The sequence below is a fragment of the Aspergillus mulundensis genome (genome assembly GCF_003369625.1).
Source record: "Aspergillus mulundensis strain DSM 5745 chromosome Unknown scaffold_1, whole genome shotgun sequence".
Taxonomy (NCBI): domain Eukaryota; kingdom Fungi; phylum Ascomycota; class Eurotiomycetes; order Eurotiales; family Aspergillaceae; genus Aspergillus; species Aspergillus mulundensis.
In genome coordinates this window covers 889,877-909,068 of record NW_020797889.1, presented here as the reverse complement: position 1 = coordinate 909,068, position 19,192 = coordinate 889,877, and the positions used below count along the sequence as shown (strand labels likewise).

The 19,192-nt window shown below is 52.9% G+C and overlaps 7 protein-coding genes across 7 annotated transcripts; 3 read left to right on the top strand and 4 right to left on the bottom strand.

The window, feature by feature from the left end:
- Nucleotides 1-527: 527 nt before the first annotated feature.
- Nucleotides 528-2,041, bottom strand: DSM5745_01802 (uncharacterized protein; the record flags this gene model as incomplete). The annotated part of the gene is made up of 5 exons (XM_026743818.1): nt 528-1,316; nt 1,365-1,748; nt 1,803-1,841; nt 1,892-1,950; nt 1,999-2,041. The coding sequence occupies 5 exons, from the start codon at nt 2,039-2,041 to the stop codon at nt 528-530; spliced, it is 1,314 nt and encodes a 437-aa protein (XP_026606981.1).
- Nucleotides 2,042-2,987: 946 nt separating this feature from the next.
- On the bottom strand, nt 2,988-5,593 carry DSM5745_01801 (60S ribosomal uL22 domain-containing protein; the record flags this gene model as incomplete). Its single annotated transcript, XM_026743817.1, has 10 exons — nt 2,988-3,137; nt 3,194-3,381; nt 3,544-3,757; nt 4,331-4,516; nt 4,561-4,842; nt 4,897-4,979; nt 5,029-5,145; nt 5,196-5,310; nt 5,359-5,457; nt 5,513-5,593. The coding sequence occupies 10 exons, from the start codon at nt 5,591-5,593 to the stop codon at nt 2,988-2,990; spliced, it is 1,515 nt and encodes a 504-aa protein (XP_026606980.1).
- Nucleotides 5,594-6,165: 572 nt separating this feature from the next.
- Nucleotides 6,166-7,414, top strand: DSM5745_01800 (NAD(P)-dependent alcohol dehydrogenase; the record flags this gene model as incomplete). Its single annotated transcript, XM_026743816.1, has 2 exons — nt 6,166-6,216; nt 6,275-7,414. 2 exons carry the CDS (start codon nt 6,166-6,168, stop codon nt 7,412-7,414), a joined length of 1,191 nt encoding a protein of 396 aa, XP_026606979.1.
- A 577-nt stretch (nt 7,415-7,991) lies between these two features.
- Nucleotides 7,992-9,872, bottom strand: DSM5745_01799 (ferric reductase family protein; the record flags this gene model as incomplete). Its single annotated transcript, XM_026743815.1, has 1 exon — nt 7,992-9,872. The coding sequence occupies one exon, from the start codon at nt 9,870-9,872 to the stop codon at nt 7,992-7,994; it is 1,881 nt and encodes a 626-aa protein (XP_026606978.1).
- Nucleotides 9,873-13,204: 3,332 nt separating this feature from the next.
- DSM5745_01798 (putative Zn(II)2Cys6 transcription factor) lies at nt 13,205-15,579 on the top strand (the record flags this gene model as incomplete). Its single annotated transcript, XM_026743814.1, has 4 exons — nt 13,205-13,347; nt 13,409-14,724; nt 14,773-15,092; nt 15,139-15,579. The coding sequence occupies 4 exons, from the start codon at nt 13,205-13,207 to the stop codon at nt 15,577-15,579; spliced, it is 2,220 nt and encodes a 739-aa protein (XP_026606977.1).
- Nucleotides 15,580-15,816: 237 nt separating this feature from the next.
- On the top strand, nt 15,817-17,601 carry DSM5745_01797 (SDR family NAD(P)-dependent oxidoreductase; the record flags this gene model as incomplete). Its single annotated transcript, XM_026743813.1, has 4 exons — nt 15,817-15,875; nt 15,932-16,356; nt 16,417-16,684; nt 16,830-17,601. The coding sequence occupies 4 exons, from the start codon at nt 15,817-15,819 to the stop codon at nt 17,599-17,601; spliced, it is 1,524 nt and encodes a 507-aa protein (XP_026606976.1).
- A 405-nt stretch (nt 17,602-18,006) lies between these two features.
- DSM5745_01796 (uncharacterized protein) lies at nt 18,007-19,055 on the bottom strand (the record flags this gene model as incomplete). Its single annotated transcript, XM_026743812.1, has 2 exons — nt 18,007-18,759; nt 18,819-19,055. 2 exons carry the CDS (start codon nt 19,053-19,055, stop codon nt 18,007-18,009), a joined length of 990 nt encoding a protein of 329 aa, XP_026606975.1.
- Nucleotides 19,056-19,192: the final 137 nt, after the last annotated feature.

Below are 19,192 nucleotides of genomic sequence, written 5' to 3'. Positions count from 1 at the left end.
AGCCTCAATCAAGGCTGTGGATCTAGATCTTGGCCAGCCTGGCAGGGGTCTCAGCGTTGGCTCCGGGTTGGGCGCGTCGCGGTTTCAGCTTCATTAGTCTGGGCGGGCCGGCTGCGATCCTCATGCCTGCGGTAATAACTGGCAATTTATATGGCACGGCTTAATAAACGGCCATCTATTTCTCCTGCGACGAGTCAGACTTAATATGTGATAAAAGCATAGGGCTTCGCTCTTGCAGGTGACTTGCCTGTTAGTCCTGGTTGTGTGTGAATGTGTGCCATTTGACGCCTTGCGGTCCGCCAGCTGCCCACACTGCTCCACTTTGTCGACACTATTGATCCTAAGATGAATCAGATAGATGCATTGCACTGTCTTGGTTAGTATGGCAAAATTAGTAGGGCGGTTAAACAACAAAACGCAAGAATTATTCAAGAAATTCATTCATACTCCGCAAAGAGGTATCACAGGGTATAAATACAAAAACACGGAATAGACCACAAGAATAGTAATCAAAACAAGATTCTTGGCTAAGGACGCGGGTGCTGCTGGGCCGGCTGTTGCGCCATATTCCACCTTTCTCGCTCGACTTCCCGTTCGTCGTCGTCGGCGGCGTGAGCCGGGATGGTTGACGGAATACTATAGTTGTCTGCAAACGGGTTCTGCACCTGGTAATCCTCGGACCGGTATTCGTATCGGCCTCCTGTTCCAGTCCCGCTCGCCATTGAGGTATCGGACTGCTCGGTCTTCGTTGTAGCATTCCGCTGGGGGCCCCTTTCGGGCGAGACTGGTGATACCGGCTCAACCAGCGGCGGAGTCTCGATCTGGGTTCGCAGCGGCACAGGAGGCGGAGGAACCGGGCGCGATGCGGTTGCGCTTGTAGTCGGCTGCTCGCTTGGCTCAGGCGACTGTTCAGCTGTGGTCGGCTCGGCTGGAGGGGTTTGCTGGCCGAGTGCTTTCCGCGCCTGCAGCATGGCGCGCTGATGCTTGGACAGCGCCACAGACAGTTCGTCGTTTGTTTCGATGAGGGTCAACAGGGTATCCTCGTCAGGTGGAGGGTTCGTCGCGTGGACATAGTTCGAGATGGCGCGTTGTGCTCGTCGAGACCGAGCGGAGAATTCCTGGATGAGGTCGTTGGACAGCATCTCGGTCGGCGGGGTCGACTGCACGAACTGCATTAGGAGTTTCGCTGTGGTCTTGGCCTCGGATATGCGAGCGACAAGCTCATCTGGCGGCGGCAAAGTATCGACACGCTCATGGCGGACAAATGTATCCGAGTTCTGACGCGACACGGATGATCGCCAGCTGTTCGATCGACTCTATACTAGATCAGCGCCTGCATCTTGTCGGAACAAGTCCGCACGCACCTTCACGTTAAAAGTTTTGTCCATCTTAGCCTTCTCCTTCTTCCACATCTCTACGAGCGGCTTGAGATCCTCATCCCACCCTCGCTGCATTTCCATAGAATCCAACGTCTCCCGGAGGAACCGCTGTACACCCAGATCCTTCTCCGTACGAAGCACATCCTTGACCGTCGCGACGAACTTGGCGTCTAAGTTGCGACTAAATGTATGCCCAGGGTTGTCGATCAGGATGCGTATCAGCATCAGCGCATTGTACTGAATATTCGCGGCTGTAGAGTTCGGCGACGAGAGAAGTTTCCGGAGGAGATGGGCGGCTTCACGCGCGGCATTGGGGCTCGATTCGGCGCTCTCGACAATAGTGGGCAGGTGGACGAACTCATCTCCTTGCTGTTATTCATCAGTTGCCGCACGGATGCAAGTAAAAGGGGCTCGGCGACGTACCGGTTGGTTCGGACCCTGACCCTTTTCGCAAAATGCAGTCTAACGCGGTCAGTGTCTTCCCCGCATCTGATTAATCAGATCGCACGAACCACTTCTTTAAGGATGATGCTTTCCGGCGAGTCCTGGGGGTATTCGTCGCGCGAAGGACCTGTTGACGTTCAGTAAGGGGCCAGTGGTAGAACAGGAGCTGACTGACTCGCGTTCGGCCGCTTGTTGATGGTACTGAGCAGACGCTTCATGGTGTCGGCGGGCTGGTAGGAATACTGGGATAAAGGTAGAGGATGAATGGATTGATAAGAGATGAGAAAAGAAAAAGAGAGGGGAAAAGGGAAGAGCTAGCAGCAGCAGCTAAGTATGTGACGGAGGCATCTGGGGAATTTTAGGCTGGCTCACGAGCCAAAGTCCAGACTAATAAGCGCCTCACAGGCAGAAAGAAGCGACGATCCCAAGCAACCTGATCACAAGCCCAAGTGGCGCTTTGTGCTTCGTCGGCGACGCGCAAGGGCAGCAGAATGTCACAGCCAGTCAGCCATTATAGTAATTAGGTAGAATGGTTAATGGTGATGCCTGGGGAAGATGGATCCTGGTGGTGATTTCGACTTCCCCACCACCGCCACAGAGTTGCAATCAGCGGCTTGAAACACGTATGCAACCACAATCGGTCGCGAATGCCGTGACTCAATCAGCCAGCTGCTGATGATTCTGACCAACTATTCGTCGTGTGGTTTTAAGCTCAAGAGAAGGACTATGCGTACTGCAGCACCGCCACCCTTGGCTTCCGTGCGCGACACCGTCTCACTGACCATGGACGTAAGCTGTAGGTTAAACGGCAGATATATATGATTGCAGAAACTGTTCTATGCAGGCTGCTTACGAGCGTCTTCCAGTGAGAAGTACTTGACCTTATGTAGTTGGTATGCTCTAGGGATCATAGATCATGGTAGTGAAAGAACAGTGGCTGTATTGCGCCAAATCCAAAGTTGTACAGTTCCGCCATGCCGTGCAAAAATAGACTGATTTCCGTCGCTCAGCCCGCATTCGAATAGCTTTTCAGAGAATTAATCTTTTGAAGAATCTTTTGTATTTCCTTCGTGACCAGGTATTTGTTCCGTACAACAGAAAAACTCCGGCTATCCCATTCAAATTCTGACCACTTCATTCACTCCTCCCCGACACCCAGTCCGCTTACGCCGAGGTGATGGCCTTGCGGATCTGAGCACCACGCTGCCGGGAGCTGAGACGGGTGCGCTCGACAACGTTGGCCTTCTTGACCTCCTCCTCACCCTCGGTAAGGATGAGCTCGATGTGGCAGGGGTTGGTCATGTAAGGGTTGATCTAGGTTCGTGTTAGAATAAGCGGCAAGCGGCTATCAGTCAGCGGTTGGAACATACACGACCGTGAGCACGGTAGGTACGTCTGCGGCCCTTGGGAGCCTGGTTGACCTGGATGTGCTTGACAACAAGGTTGCCGGTGTCGAGACCCTTGGTGTCGGCGTTGGCCTCAGCGTTCTTCAGAAGGTCGAGGAGGAACTCGGCCGACTTGACGGGCCAGCGGGCACGGGCAACACCCCACTGCTTAGCTGAAAAACGGTCAGCATCTCTCTGAGCCAAATGCTATGATCCGTTCCCCGGTGTCCTCCAAGTCTGCCATAATCACCACCCCATGAAATCTCTGCCCTCGATCCAATAACCTTCTCTTTCTGGAGGAACCATCGCTTCGGATATCGTAGGAATGCACTCACCCTGAGCGCAGCGACCAGTGGAGCTGGCGAATCGGCGGAAAGGAACGACCTCGGTCTTGGTCTTGACGTTCTCGAGGAAGGTAAGGGCGCGCTGCAGCTTCATGCCGTTGATGGCCTGGGCGGTCTCGCGGGTGTTCTTGAAGCTGACACGGAGGTAAGAGCCCCGAGCGCGGGCGCTCTTAGCGGCCGGAATGTCCTGAGCAGCGTAACGGACCTGATCGAGAAAAAAAACCCATCAGCATTCCAGTCCAGCCAATTTTCCTGATCCCAAACACAGATTTTTATCGCAGCACGGGTCGTGATGTAGGTAACGAGAGCAGTCGAAAAATCGGCATAGAGACACAGGAAGGCGTCGAATTGCCATCGTGCAGCGGTTCCCTTTGCATTTGTTCCCTTTGGGCGAGCGTGCTTCGACGAAAACAATCCTCCTCATGATCCTGAACGCAATAATCGATAGTAACTCACCATTTTGATGTGGTTGCCGGGGTGGTCCTCGATGTCGGGAGAGAAGATTGTCGTTTGCGTCGTCGGCCGTCAAACTTTGGAGATCGCGAGAGTCGCTCGTTGTGGTGCGGATTTCGCTCTTGGCACTGATGCCCTAAGCGAGCCCTAACTAGCTATTTCTGGTCACCGCCTCCGCCCCGGCCGGCAGTATCCACTCAATCTAGCCCGTGTCCGCGAAAGTTACAACTCTACGAAAAACATCTGAGAATCAAAAACAATTCAATTTATGTCTAAGATACTATGGCATATATCTTCTCTTGTACTACTTCTTCTGTTCCGGCACCTGCGTGATCAACTCGCCCTTCTCCACTGCCGACCGCAAGTTGTCCAACACCAGAATCTCCATCTCCTTCTGTGTTTCATAGGTCATCGTACCGATATGCGGCAGAAGCATGACTCGAGGGTTGTTGAGCAAGCCCAGCTCTACAATCGGCTCGTTCTCGTATACGTCCAGACCGGCCGACATAACCTACTAACTTAGCGACACTCATCAAAAAGGAGCAACGGTCTTACCTTCTTGGACTCCAGTGCAGCTACCAGCGCCTTCTCGTCGATCAGCGCACCACGAGCGGTGTTTACAATCACGACACCATCCTTCATCTTCTGGAACTCCTTTTCGCCGATGATATGGCGGGTGGACGGATTGAGCGCCAGGTTCAGACTCAGCACGTCGGACGTGGCCAGCAAATCGTCAAACGAGACGTATTTAGCACCGTTCTCAAGCTCAGGGCTCAGTTGCGACCGATTGTGGTATTGGATTGTCATCCCGAACGCTTGTGCTCGCTTGGCCATTTCCTACATGGGTTACATTAGTGATGAACGGACATGACGCGGGCGCGGTGGACCTACGCGACCGATTCCTCCCATGCCGAGGATACCAAGCACCTTGCCTTTGGGGTCATGACCTAGCGTAGTCTGACCGTGCCAGTTGCCTGTGCTATCAGTATACCGTATACCCTTCGGTTGTATGGACGCCCGTACCCTCTCGGATTGCAGTCAGGGGCACGTAGGCCTGTCGCAAGGCACCAATCATAAGGAAGATGCCGACATCAGCCGTGGCGTTGTTGACGGCAACTGGCGTGCTGGAGACGGAAATGCCTATGGTAAACCTATTAGTTCGATCCGCGGTGATTATCGTTATGACCCACCCTTCTCCGAGCAGGCGGGAATATCGATATTGTCGTACCCGGCTCCGTTATGGCAGATATATTTCAGTGATTTGGGCAGGAGAGAAACCAATTCTGCGTCAAAGGGGCCGGTGAACTACGCATGTCAGCGCGATTCAGTAACGTATTGTTGAAGCGGGAATACCTTTGTAGAAGCATTGGATCGGTAGAGAGCCACCAGATCATCGTATTCCCCGTTCTTGAGGTTGCGGATGAAGTCTTCTCTGTTTCCTGAGGGGAATTCCTGCAGTATCTGTATTAGACACTGCGCTGACCATGCGCAAGTCTTGATTACTTACCTTGAGGGTCAGGATGGACGAGAGATCCTCCCATTCTTTCCTGGCGTGGGTGATGTCGCCGATGAGCAGAGCGGAAGGCATGATGTCAGCGGGGTAGAAGCACACGAGCTGGGTGTTTTCGGAATGCGAAGGGGGGGAAGAGGAGGAAAAAGAGAAAGGAGAGCAGGAAATGAAATGAAATGAGAAGACGATGGAGAAATGTCCGGTGGATTAATATCTGGCAAGAGGCCGGTATACGCAGGGACAGCCGGTTAAACCTATGAACCGCGAGGAGCTCCTCCGCGTGGGGTTCGTTACTAGAATCCCTATCTATACAGAGCACAATCAGCCTTCGGATGCAGATGTGATGGGCAGCTCTGCGCTACGCTCTTTATTAATCTGCTATCGCGCATTGGATTCAATCATATCATTGCTTCCACTTTTATCTGCGTCAATGAGAGATATACCAGCATGCTGCATCACCTGCATCATCTAAATGTCGGCTATTGACCTCGTTCAATACCCGACGCGGAGCAAATCCGGTGCTGTCAACCCCACGTTGCGGGTAAATGTCCGGCGGCCAGCGATGAACAAATAAATACTCAATCGCCTCTAAAAGGTCGCCATTGACAAACACTGTACTATATCCAAGCTCAGAAAGACATTCATCCACCATGGCCACCTGTCAAGCCCTCGTCCTCCACGGCGCAAAAGACCTCCGCCTGGTATGACCCCTCCCCCACCTATTGTAGGTATAGAAACCCCAGACTAACAGCTTCACAGGAGTCCAAGCCCGTCTCCTCCCCCACTGACGCTGAAGTCCAAGTCGCCATCCGCGCAACAGGCCTCTGCGGCTCAGACCTGCACTACTACAACCACGGCCGCAATGGCGACTTCGTCGTCCGCGAGCCAATGTGTCTCGGCCACGAATCCTCCGGCATCGTCACAGCCATCGGCCCAAACGTACAGCACCTGAAAGTTGGCGACCGCGTCGCTCTAGAAGTCGGTCTTCCCTGCCGCAAATGCGCCCTCTGCCTGTCCACCCCAAGCCGCTACAACCTCTGCCCAGAGATGAAGTTCCGCAGCTCAGCCAAGATCTTCCCACATCTCGACGGCACACTCATGGAACTCACTACCCACCCCGAAGACATGTGCCACAAGCTCCCGGATTCAGTTTCATTCGCCGGTGGCGCACTCGTTGAACCACTAGCCGTCTGCCTCCACGCCATCCGCCGCTCAAACCCACCACCCAAATCCTCCCTCCCACCAAACTACAACAGCACAGCCCTCATCTTCGGCGCGGGCGCAATCGGCCTCCTCCTGGCCGCAGGCCTCTCAGCCCAAGACGCCTTCGCGCACATCGTGGTTGCAGACATCGACGCCTCCCGTCTGGAAATCGCATCTTCACTCAACCTCCCCAACCTCTCCACCTTCCTGATCCCTAAGCCCTCGAACCCCCCGCCCCGCGACGCCCCGCACGCCGAGCAAACCGCCTTCGCCCTCTCAACGGCGCAGGCAACAGCCGCATCTCTCAAATCCGCTATTTCATCCGTCGACCCATCCGGTCTAGGCTTCACACGCGTCTACGACTGTACCGGCGTGCCGGCGTGCGTGCAGGCCGGTATCTACGCCGCTTCGCCTGGCTCAGTCCTTGTGCAGATTGGCATGGGGAACCCCGTGCAGACGGTGCCGGTTGGCGCGGCGGCATTGCGCGAAGTCGACATCATCGGTGTGTTCCGGTATGATGGGCACGCGTACCCAGCAGCCATTGAGCTTATGGCCAGTGGGAAGATGGATGTTGTTGAAAAGAAGGTTGTTACGCATAAGGTTGGGCTGGCGGAGGGGGCGAGGGCGTTTGGGCTTGCTGGGAAGGGCGTTGATGAGGAGGGGAGGCCCGTTGTCAAGGTTGTTGTTGAGAGCTAGATGTTTCTTCTCTAACTTTCTGGGTCACTTCGAGATTTTATTTTCATTTTCGTTCTTTTTGCATGTGGAATACCCGGGGTGTGTTGAGCTTTGATGTGCATGGGTTGGTGTGGGGTGTATCGCTGGCGATGTGAAAATGCCTGGGGCAAATTGTATATGAAGTGATGTCAGTTACATATAAAGATCAATTCAAACAAGTTTAAAACATCGAAATCTCACACAGCCAAACATGGATACAATTCTGTTGTTTGATATACCCCCTCCCTTGTACAGCTCAGATATATATTCGGTAGTACGAGACGGGAGTACTTGCACCCTACAAAAGCTCAGTCCGTACCTCTGGGCGTAACATCTAAGAGAATCCCAAATAAAAAGACAGAAAATATTATCTATTCCATATAGACACACAGAAAGGGAAGGATCCAAGAAAAGAAAGCTTGAAAGAAGACGGGGATCGAACAGACAGAAGTACACCAGTCATCTTCTTCCCTCTTCCTCTCCAACAAATTAAGCTAAGCTAGATACACAGAGAACCAGATATTTTAGATTGAAACCAACACTTTAAGAAGGTTTACGTTTACCAAGTAAACGCCTCCTCAACAAAATCAATAACCGCACCCCGCCCAATCCTCCTCCTCGCCGCATCCCTCACCTCATCCGCAAACGCGCCAGGCCCACAAACCGACACCAGCGTCGCCCCAACTCTATTTGGAATCGCCTCGTCCAGAACAACGTTTGGCCTACATCGCCCGGGAAACATCTGCACCGTCGCGCTGGGGCTCACAATCTCGCGGCTCGACTTGGGTTTCGAGACGAAGAGCTGGATTGTTAGGATATCGCGCCGCCCTGGGAGTCGCAGGATGGAATCCATCCACTCTCGTACCCAGGAGAGGTGCTCCGTGCTGCGGACGGACCAGATCAGGTAGATCTTTTGCGTGGGGACGCGGCCTTGCGAGGCGCGTGTGAGGAGATCGCGCACGGTCAGCATGTGGTGCGTTATTCCTGCGCCGGCGGAGAAGAGAATTGCTGTGCCGTAGGTTGCTGGGTCGGAGGGGTGCGAGGCGTAGGGGCCTTCGATGAAGCCTGTTGTGAGGTATGTGGAGTTAGGCGAGGAGAGGGCCTTATTGTAGAGCTTGCGGGTCATGCCCTTGCGGGCGGCGACAATCAGGGAGACGGATGTTAGCTGGGTGGAGTTTGCGGGGAGAAAGTCGGTGTGGTTTGAGGGTGGCATGGGGAGTTGCTTCTCGAGATCCGCGCTGTACTTTGGGGGCTTGTCGTTGTCAATGTAGCCTTGGTTTGTGACGGACGAGCTGGGGTCTACCCACGCGACGGAGAAGGGGTGTGACATCCAGAGCGAGAGGGCGGGGATGTAGGCGTAGACGTGGGAGCCTGCTGGGACGTGGACGCGTTTAGGAAGGTGGAAGGTGACCTTGCAGGCTTCGCCGGGGAGGGCTTGGACGACGAGGGAAGTTGAGCCGCGTTTCAGGGAGAAATTGAGGTAGAGAAGACGGCCAAGACGGGCAGTGCGGTCGAGAAGCCAGAAGATACCAATGGCGGTGATCCAGGGCATTTGAGGCAGGACGTCGAGTTTTATGTGGTAGTAGACGCCGAGGAAGGCGAGGAGGGCTGCGAGCTGGTGGAGATGAATAAAAGTCTCGTAGAAGGCGTGCCTAATTGGCGAGGGTGAGTGGACGAGGAGGAAAGTCATGGCGACGGTTCCTACTAGACCCCAGGCGAAAAAGGGTGTGTTGCAGAGGCGATCCAGCATGTCGGAGACGTTGGTCTCGTCGACGGCATTGACGCCCCAGGCGACTGTGTGGACGATACTTTCAATCACGACGATACGGCCCAGCCAGCGATGCAGGAGGTTGTAGGTGTCGAAGCTGATGCGCAGCAGGGGAATCAATGGGTTGTTGCGGCCAGCGAGTATGAACAAGGGCACCATGTTGAGAACGGCCAGCGTTCCCGATCGACCTCGAAGCTCTGCAACGAGGGCGGCCTTGACGTTCTCATCGTAGTCGAGCAGCGCACAGTAAGCGATTTGGCTCGCGACGTACAACACGATCAAGATCGTTTGGAACCTAGATGGCAGCGTGCCCACGTTGATGGCAGAGGAAAGCTGAATTTCACGGTTGTGTCTCTTGCTGCCAATGGGCGCATACAGGACGTGCTTTTTGATGTTTGCCCATAGTTGCGAGTCTTCGATGCTCCAAAAGTTCTGCTCCCGTTTGCTGGCTGTGAGGGAAGATATATGGCGGAGGTAGGCGTGGCTAAGCTGTGCGATCCGGCCGCAGAAGAGGAAGAAGGCGACGCCAATGGTAGAGACAAGAATGATCCGGGTAAAGAGAACATCTCGGGGAACATTGACACCACTCAGACCCCGTGAGTAGGCGTAGACGTAGGTCTCATTTGTGCTGTAATTACCCCGGGGGACCAGATGTCCCGAGTGGCCTTCCATTGAAATCAAATCGAAACTGTTCAAAAGGTAGACGTCAAGTCTATAAGAATGGATAAACTGCTGAAAGGACCGTGGACGATAGGCGACCCCTCAATTAAGTCGCAGTGCTGGGTGCTATGAGGCGAATTCCTGGTGGCCGGGGAACGAGAGGAATGTTGCAGCTGTCACCCCTTGACGCCAGAATCTAGCGGGAATCTGGCGAGGAACCGAAGTAAACAAAAAGCTTGATCAAGGATAGAAACCGAAAAGTCGGAATGGAGGCTGCCTTGGCCGTGTCAGGGTTGTGTTGCTGCAAGTGTATGTCGATAGCTGAGCTGCACAAACATCAGAGATTGTAGATCAGGCATGGTGAATGCATAAAGACTGGACTTCAAACAAAAGAATATGACAAGCAGTTTCCCGTACCTTGTCTGGCGGAGCTTGGTAGCTATTATATGACACGTCAAAGGACGCCAGCGTCTCAGGCAGGTCAAAGAAGAAAGAAGCAGAAAGTGCAGTGGTTGGATTCCTGGAGCTCGAGACAAAGAGCAATGAATGAGCAGGACCAGCCAAACGAACGAATAAGGGCTGAATAATGAATAAAGAGTGGAATGTTTGAAAGGAAAGGAGAGCTCATGAGGGATTGGAGGAGAGGCAGCGATGGATATACACAAGGGCGATGCAGCTAGGCGCCGAGGCCAAGGCTGGATGGACCAACTCTTGCCGGCTGCTCGAACCGTTTCATCTTCACGCCGTCCCAACGCCAATCATATGGAGCTCTCCCGATAGGATCTTGGGATCGAATGACCGCTTGTCCAGATCATCCGACTAGTTTAACTGCCATCGGTCTTGTCTGTGCAGTCTCCAGAGACTCAGGGTCCCGAGATCTCACAACGTCGGAGAATAATCGCGGACCAGGCACTCGTTTGCAGGTGAAAACCTTCATCCAACACAATTCTAGAAAAGATAACTAATATCGGATTGGACAGGTCTCCTCCTGGATCTCGCCTTAGTGGTGTGACCTTGTGGTGCCTTATCCCTGCCCGTGGCTGAACCCGCATGAATTTTCCGAATCCCACTCGTCCACAACAGAGCGCCATGATTTTTTCAGCTGTCAGCTCACGCTAAAATATTGGTTTTAAGTTTGCTGCGATTCCTATTTGCCAGTCGCTCTGGCAAAGGAAACGCCGAGGAAGCTGTCAGGAACGCCTTCGAAGGATGGCCAACGGCATTCGCTCGGGCTGTTTCAGGTCTGCTCCCTGGTCCAACTCACTTCGAAACACCCGTCCTGAAGGGGGAATGATAAGCTGCCATCAAAGGTAATCAGAATAGATTAAGATATATTATCCTTGACTCAAGGAATCGCTTCTGGCCGGCGTGTTAATCTATCGCAGCCCCTGGCTATATATTGCCTTGCTTTATCCTCGATCCTCCTGGCCTGCTTCGCCCTCTGCGGGCATCATACGGTGAAAAACGTGGCATCCCGTTCGTTCATCCCACTGACGGTTCTTGCTTTGCAGATTGTGTGGAAATGAAGGTGAGAATTCACATCGCGCGCGCGTCCCTCTTTTCTGCTTACCGCGATGAATGACTTCAATGCACAGGATCAAATAGCACTTCCGATTCGCCTGATCAACCGGTCAGTTGAACGTTGGTGGCATGATCGCATGCGGTTCCCGGCCTAAAACTGGGTGTTTTCGAGTCGTTTCTTGCTCTGGAGTCTGGTATCGGAGTTGGACCCTTGGACGACAAAATATGCCCCGGCGGACCCATCGCACTCGAGCCCCGTTCTCTTGCCTCTTCAGACCACAAGCCCCGTTTCCGTTGACAAATCATTGACAAACCAACCGAGGTTCGATGAGCACGCGAAACGAACAGCAGAATTTGAAGAGCCTGCGTCGATGGTTGTTGCGTTTGACGATTTCGACCATGTGCTGTCATAGAAGGCTTTGGAGGAGCCGTCTGACATCTGCACAGAGTCTGGAACCCTCGACCAGAACCCGGCCAGCAGAGTTCTGCTTTTTCAAACCAATTCACATCGGTATATTCCAGGGAAAGATGAGTTGAGGATTGGATGCCAATGGGCTGTTGCCGCCGTGATGTTGTGTGTAGACTTGACCTCCACAAGTCAACTCGTCTCACATGGGACCTTGAGGGCTTGTCGCATGGTCATTTCAAACTCGCAGCCAAAGCTCAACAAATCCCTTGTAGACATCTTTTTCCAAGGACATGGTCAGTGGCCTGATATCATTCCTATTCGTGATTCTGTGCTCAGTGCTTTTGATGCCGGCGAATCTGGACTTCCTTTCAGCCGGTCGGCCTGGTCAATTCCAGCAATCGCGACTCAGCGACGATAGAAAGGATGCAGCCACTTCTTGACCTTGCCATCAGGTATTAGCGCGAGTATAAACTATTGGATGAGGGGATTGTAAAGATGAAAAGATCAATTGGCTGCGAGAAATTCACCTAATCTATAACAGGTGAACTCAATAGCCGACAAAGGCCGAAATCCCCGCACTCGGCAATTGACACCAGTTGGAGACACGTGCCTGGTATCTTTACCGTATTGGGGGCTAGCCAGACACAGGTTTACCGTACTCAACTGTCAACTGTGAACTATGAAGAGTTAAATTGTGACTGAGTCTGGGGAAACATGCAAGCTAATATATCTCTGTGTGGAGTAGTTCACTAGACATCTTTTTCTAGACTAAAGAGATGCTTTGAAGATACTTGGTTCATGTTCCACGCTTTTAACATTGGCTGCGTTCTGGTGAACAGCGCCACCCTCGTGCCTACTAAATTAATCTTAAATATACAAGGTATGCCAGTCATTGCTACTTCAGACACTGCGTGGAATCTCTAAGTATTATAGTATCACTGCTCACTGTAGATCAAACTGTTTGACTAAGGGCCTTTTGAAGTTAGCTGAGTACGTATCTGGCTGGCCCAATATATTACCATGATATGTAAGGAAAGTGTAATACTCTTGCCCGTCCGAGACAACACTTATCCTTCCACGAGTCCTGCAATTGCCCCGAGCAAGGAGAATGTTACTCCCTTCCTCCTATCGATTGTTGGACCAACCACTGAACTATTGACAATTCTGATTAGCCGCTTGCGCACAGAAAGCGTTAGGCAGCGCTTGAGTGTGTGGGGAGACTCCAGGCCTTGGGAGAAGGATTCATGCGGAGTTTGTCCGCTGTTCAACGCCACGAGAACTGATCATCCCTTCATATTTGCTCATATTCTACTTTTCCTACATTCTTATCCAGCCAGAAGAAGGCTGTCATTCCGTTGTAGCGTCGAAAATGGCGACCGCACAACTCTAACTCTAGTTTTTTTGTTCGCCAGCAATGGATGTCACAGAGCAGGAGGAGCAGTCTCCGCTCATGGAGGGAGCCCCGGCATCAAAGCCAAAGGCCCGTTCAGACCATCTCATGAAGCGTGTCTCGAGAGCATGCTTGCATTGCCGACAACGCAAATCCAAGTGTGACCTGTACGTTGTCTACCCATAGGCGGGGTGGATTCGTCACATAGCCACTGACTTGTCTATGTAGAGATGCCAGCGGCAGTCCCGGGGTGCCGCCGTGCCAGCGATGTATTCGTGACCGTCGGGAATGTGTCTTGGGCGGCTCGAATCGTGGAGGTCGTCGCATCCGCAAGAACAAGATAAAGAACTTCACGCCGGATACAAAAGCATCAACTCAGAAACCAGACGCACAGTCGACCAGCCCCGCCAACACAGAAAATACCCAACCGAATTCCAACTCATATCCAGGCCCTGTCGTCTTTGTACCGCCCTCGAATCCTCCTGCGGCGACGGTGGCGACGACAACGTCGGTATCCGTTGACGATGAAGATGCGGCGTCTATCGGCTCTGTACCTCGAAATCCTTCCGACGCCTGGCAATGTCTGACTGACATTGCGAAGCGAGGTACCGATGGACCTAGCCCTGCAACAACAGACTCGCTACGTACCGGCACGGGTGGGTATTCTACATACAGTGCGTTCCAGAATGGCGACGTGACAAGCCTTCAAACGAAAACCGGTATCAAGGCGTACAGGCTGGTGCAATCGCGATCTCTTGACCCAGGAACTGTTTGGCAGCTGGTTGCTCGCTATGCCCAGAACTTCCATCCGTACCTTCCTCTTGTTCCCCGGAAATATTTCCACCGCACCGCTTTGGACGCCTTCGCAGATAACGAGAAACATCTCCTCACGGCCGTGATCACGATAGCATCGAAAGACCTAGTTGAGCGGCCAGAAATTCACGAGTACTGCTCCAAGTACATGCATGAATTGATTTCCGGCATTGCTGCCGGAGCCGACTGCGATGTGGAGGCTGTGGAAGCCCTTCTTCTGCTTGCCGAATGGGAACCCCAGGGCCTGAGACCAAAGATTGAACGTGTCGGACGTGGCGAAGAGGATCGCGCTGCTTGGATGCATGTTGGGCTTGCACTGCGCTCAGGCTATTTTCTGGCCCTGGACAGGACCTCATTCCGTGGGGACGCCTCGGGAGACACGGAAGCGGAGGCACGCAGACGACTAGCATGGACCAGCTGCTACATCTCAGACCGTCTTATTTCCGTGAGAGTGGGACGTGCGTTTTGGTCGCGAGGGCCAGGCCCAATGACTGGTCTCGTCAGCCAGGATTTTCCATCGCTACAGCCTGTCAGAGAGGGGGACGAGGACTATGCGCAGATATTCCAGGCTACGTTGGATCTCACACAGCTTTATGGAAACGTCCATGACCTCCTTTACTCTGGAATGCGGACGAGTAACCAGATGATGTTGATGGGTGATTATGTAAAATACGTGGACGATTTTAGACTGGCGATTCTGAGATGGAAATCGCGCTGGGGTACACTAAAGTGTACGCTTTCTATCTGCCTTTATAGGGAATTCTTGCTAACTGGTATAGGCTCGCCGGCTATGCAGACTACCCTGCAGCTATCGTACGAATATCTGCGGCTCTATACCAATGCGTTTGCTTTCCAAGCAGCAATATCTCAATCATTATCTAAGCAGAAGGATGACAGTCAATCTCAGAGGGAGCATCTACGGGCAACATTTGATAACGTGGCCTCAATGCAGGATGCCCGGTTCATCATCGAGTCGTTGGATGCCGCCAAAGCCTATTTGACTATACTCGTCGAGACAGCCGATCCTGAGAAGCATCTTCACTTTATGCCCCTTAGATTCTACCTGTATGGCATCTACGCTGCGGTCTTCTTATACAAGGTACCCTCTCCCCATTCCCTCTACAAACATAGGGCTGACAAACTAGGCACGATCGTTTGGTGTCATGCTCCCCGCAGAGGAAATGAACGTACGCGACCTCGTCACTCGAACTACGGAGGTTCTAAAACGAGCCAGCGCTGGGCCTGACGACGTTGGAGCCCGTTATTCGAGACTCCTAGAACTCCTATGGCGCCCTAAAGCGACTGCTCCAGCATCGCCTGCAGGAACCCAGCAGAGCAATGACGTCGTAATGCAAAACACTAACTCCCTCAACTACATGCCCGACCAAGATGGCTATGTACACTTCAGCCCTGCAAACGACTTTTCCTGGCTAGACCTCGAAGCAGTTGGAGATTACGTCTCCGGTGATCCTGGCACCCTGTCGCTGGAAGCGTTCCAGAATCCTGGTCTATTCCAGGCTGGCTCTGACAGGGCATGGCAGACTCCAATGTGGTCGGGCGATATGACGAGCAATCTTCTATTCTAGTTGTCAAGGGTAGGCCTTGGCAAACTGTATCGTTGCCAGGATCTAGTCACACCGGCAATAGCAGGGATCAAATCCATAGGCCGCCCTCCACACTATCTGATGCGGGGCATCGGGAGTTGCTCCGATCCGAGGGGTAGCCCCTCACCCATGGGTCCTTAGCTGCTTATATCTGCTCCAGGGCCGCGATCATCGAGCCTACTCCAACTCCATAGCCTCCTACCCTTACGAAAATCGACCATGGCCCAATTGAATGAAATTCGCGGTCGACTCGCCCTTATCACCGGGGCTTCTGGAGGGTAAGCACCCCTTCTCTATATCACCATTTCATCAACCCCACCTAACTTGCACTTAGAATTGGAGCGGCCTGCGCTCGCCAACTCGCCGAGAGAGGCGTCCACCTAGCATTAACGTACTCCAGCAACCTCACCGCAATCACAGCACTCAAAGATGAACTCCAGAGCACATCCCCAGATCTCCGTATATCCATCTACAAAGTCGACGTTGCCTCCGCGGAAGAAATCCAGCACATGTTCATTCAAATTGATGCATACCACGGTCAACGGCCAGACATCCTCGTGTCCAACGCCGGGTACGGCAAACGCGTCCCCCAAGTATGGGACATCACACTCGAGGAATTCGACTACACGATAAACGTCAACCTCCGCGCATCGTTTGTCCTCGTTAAAGGTGTCGTCGAGCACATGCGGAATCAGCGATGGGGCCGGATTATCTTCATGTCCTCGATCGCGGCATCTGGTGGTGGGATCAATGGTTGCCGTATGTCCTCTGATTTTTCTACCACCGACTTCATCCAACAACTAACCTCAATCCGTGCAGACTACGCCGCCTCCAAAGGCGGCATGACAGGCATGATGAAGAACCTGGCTACGCGCCTTGCCGAGTTCAATATCAGCGTCAACGACGTCGCTCCGGCCATGATCGGGGACACCGGCATGATCCCCAACGCGCAGGCGATTCCTGAGGTTGCGGCGGGGATTCCTATTGGCAGGCTGGGTGTTCCGGAAGAAGTTGCTAATGTTGTGACTATGCTCGCCACGACGGGATACATGACGGGGCAGAGCTTGTTGTTGGCTGGGGGATTGAAGTAGTGGATAGCTTGAGTTTGCCCTCAGAATGTGAGGCTCTTACCAGTTTCTACTGAGTTCCAAAATTTGGGGCGCTTTTGAGCTCAGCCTCATGTTAATATTATGACCACGTCATTGTCGCTGTACCTAATACGCGCCCTCAAGCTTCAGGGAGCTCCAGATTGCCGCTACAGATATTTCTATCCAACCTCAAAATCAAGTCCAGTCTGAGCCGCAGCCGCTCGCCCAGGAAACAATTATCACCACTCCCTACCAACAGGAGCAGAGCAAACCAGGGCCCCTTGAGTATTGCTGCCCCTTTTGTTCCACCGGGGTCTCCATCAGGCCTCCTTGTGTTGCCAGGCTCAGACGCCACATATTTGAGAGTCACTTCCGTCAGTACAATTACTATTGCGCTGAGCCCAACTGCCCTGATGCCATTGCACGCATTCCGTTCAAGAGGAAGGACGTAATGGCTGAACACTACAATGGAAAGCATGGCAAGAGACTGTCCTCCGAAGAGTGGAAGCAAATCCTACAAGAAGAACCTCAGCCAGAGATTTGTGCGGTGTGCCATGCTGCCGTTTCCTCATGGGATGATTTCAGGAAATGTGTTGACAAATGTGTTCTCATGCTGCTTCAAAATGGCATTGATGATAATGCAGCATTATTGAGGACGTCGCACGCACAGGAAAGTGGACCTCAACCTCATCTCAAGTCACACGGGTCCGGCTCACTTGTTGGGACAGGGTCGGATTGCCCTCATCTATGCCCGTCCAAAGACGTAATCAGTCAGAAGGAAAGCCAGATTCAGGACCTTCGGATGCAATGCATCTTGCTCGAACAGGAAATCAAACGGCTTGCTGTGACACGGATGGCGCGCGCCGCGACGGGGACTGACTCTTCCTGCGCATTTGGGATCGGGAAAGAAGATTGACATACACATCCTTCCACTGACTCATAATATCGAGAACAAGAAAGAAATTTGCAACTGTCTCTCGATGTCTGGAGTGCCAAAATCGGTAAGATCCTAAGCGCAAGCATCTCATTGCCAGATCCTGCTTGAAATATCTAGAAGAAAGAGATAATGGCTCCATCTGCGGAGAATGCGGGGCCTCTTGCAATTGAAGCTGTAGGGGGTCGGCGAGTGATGAGTGCCCGAAGGCTTACTCGCATAATGAGCAAGCGACGTAGGGCCGATATACTGTAGGAGTGGGTGTTTACGGCCATAATGCAAGCTTCCTCGCCATCTCTATGTAAGCAATGCGCAGATTGTGGACTTTATATATACAATCAATTCTATCATATAGACCAAGCAAACGAATCTAACAGACGGTCTAATCTAATCAAGATCCGGAATCGGCAACCCATTGACAATCTTCACCTTCCGCCCCAGCTTATCAAGCGCCTCCTTCGAGTTCTTCGCGCGCAGATCAGCTGTCTCCTGCTCAGAAACAAGCACAAAGTTGTACGTCAGCAGCTTATGGTCCTCCTTAACGCCATACTTCTCCGCATACTCCTTGCCCGCCGTGCCGATATCCACGACCAGAGAATCCTTCACGCCGAAGACCGCATCGCTCGTCTCAAACGGGTCATTGCGCAGGTACAGCGCCGTGATCAGGTGGTCGTATCCCGCCTTCTCAAACATGAAGTGCATATGGCTGGGGCGGTAGGGATGACGGTGTAGTTTCTTCAGGAGTTTGCCTACAGGGCCATCGTGGGGGATCGGGTACGGCACGGGTGTGATCGCGTGGAAGTAGAAGATTCCCTCCTTGTCGGAGTGCATGACGCACCGGCCGTCCGGGCCAGATCGGTCTGCGTGCTGCACGTCGTAGTGGCCTGTTGAGTCCGTCTCCCAGATGTCGATCTTCACGCCTTCAATAGGCTTGCCGTTTGTGTCTTTGATGTTGCAGACGACGAGGAGGGGCTCCCCTTCGGGGTCCTTGGACATTGACCCGCCCTGCGAGAGTTCTTCGGCTTCGTGTGTGTGGAAGGGGCCCAGGACTGTGCCTTCTGTGCTGCCTGGGGGCTTGGGGTGGTCAATTGAGTCGACGAGGATGGAGAGGCCGAGGACGTCGGAGAGGAGGATGTATTCCTACAGAGCAAGAGCGCATTAGTCTTGGTGTTTGGCGAAGTTGAGGAAGGGATGCATACCTGTCGCACATCCGTACAGATCTGGCCGACCTCCGTCAAAAACTTCAAACCGGTCATCCACTCGGCAGAGGAGAGTCGGGTCTCGCGCGCAAAGTCATGAAGATGCGTAACAAGTCGCTCGAGAACATATTTCATTCTCTGGTCCTCGCAGAGGGAGTTGATGCGGATGACATTCTCGGTGATGTTCTCCACCGTGAGGTTTTTCATAGGGGGGATTTTGACCTGAGACGGATCCATTGTGCTTAATTTTCTTTTGTTTCAGCCCGGCGAGAAGGAATCGAGTCAATTGCTCTCCAGAAACGCGGGGAGAGGAGATATATAAGAAGTGAAGAGGGGTTGTATCTCCGGAGAGCAAAGCTAGCCACCCCGCATGG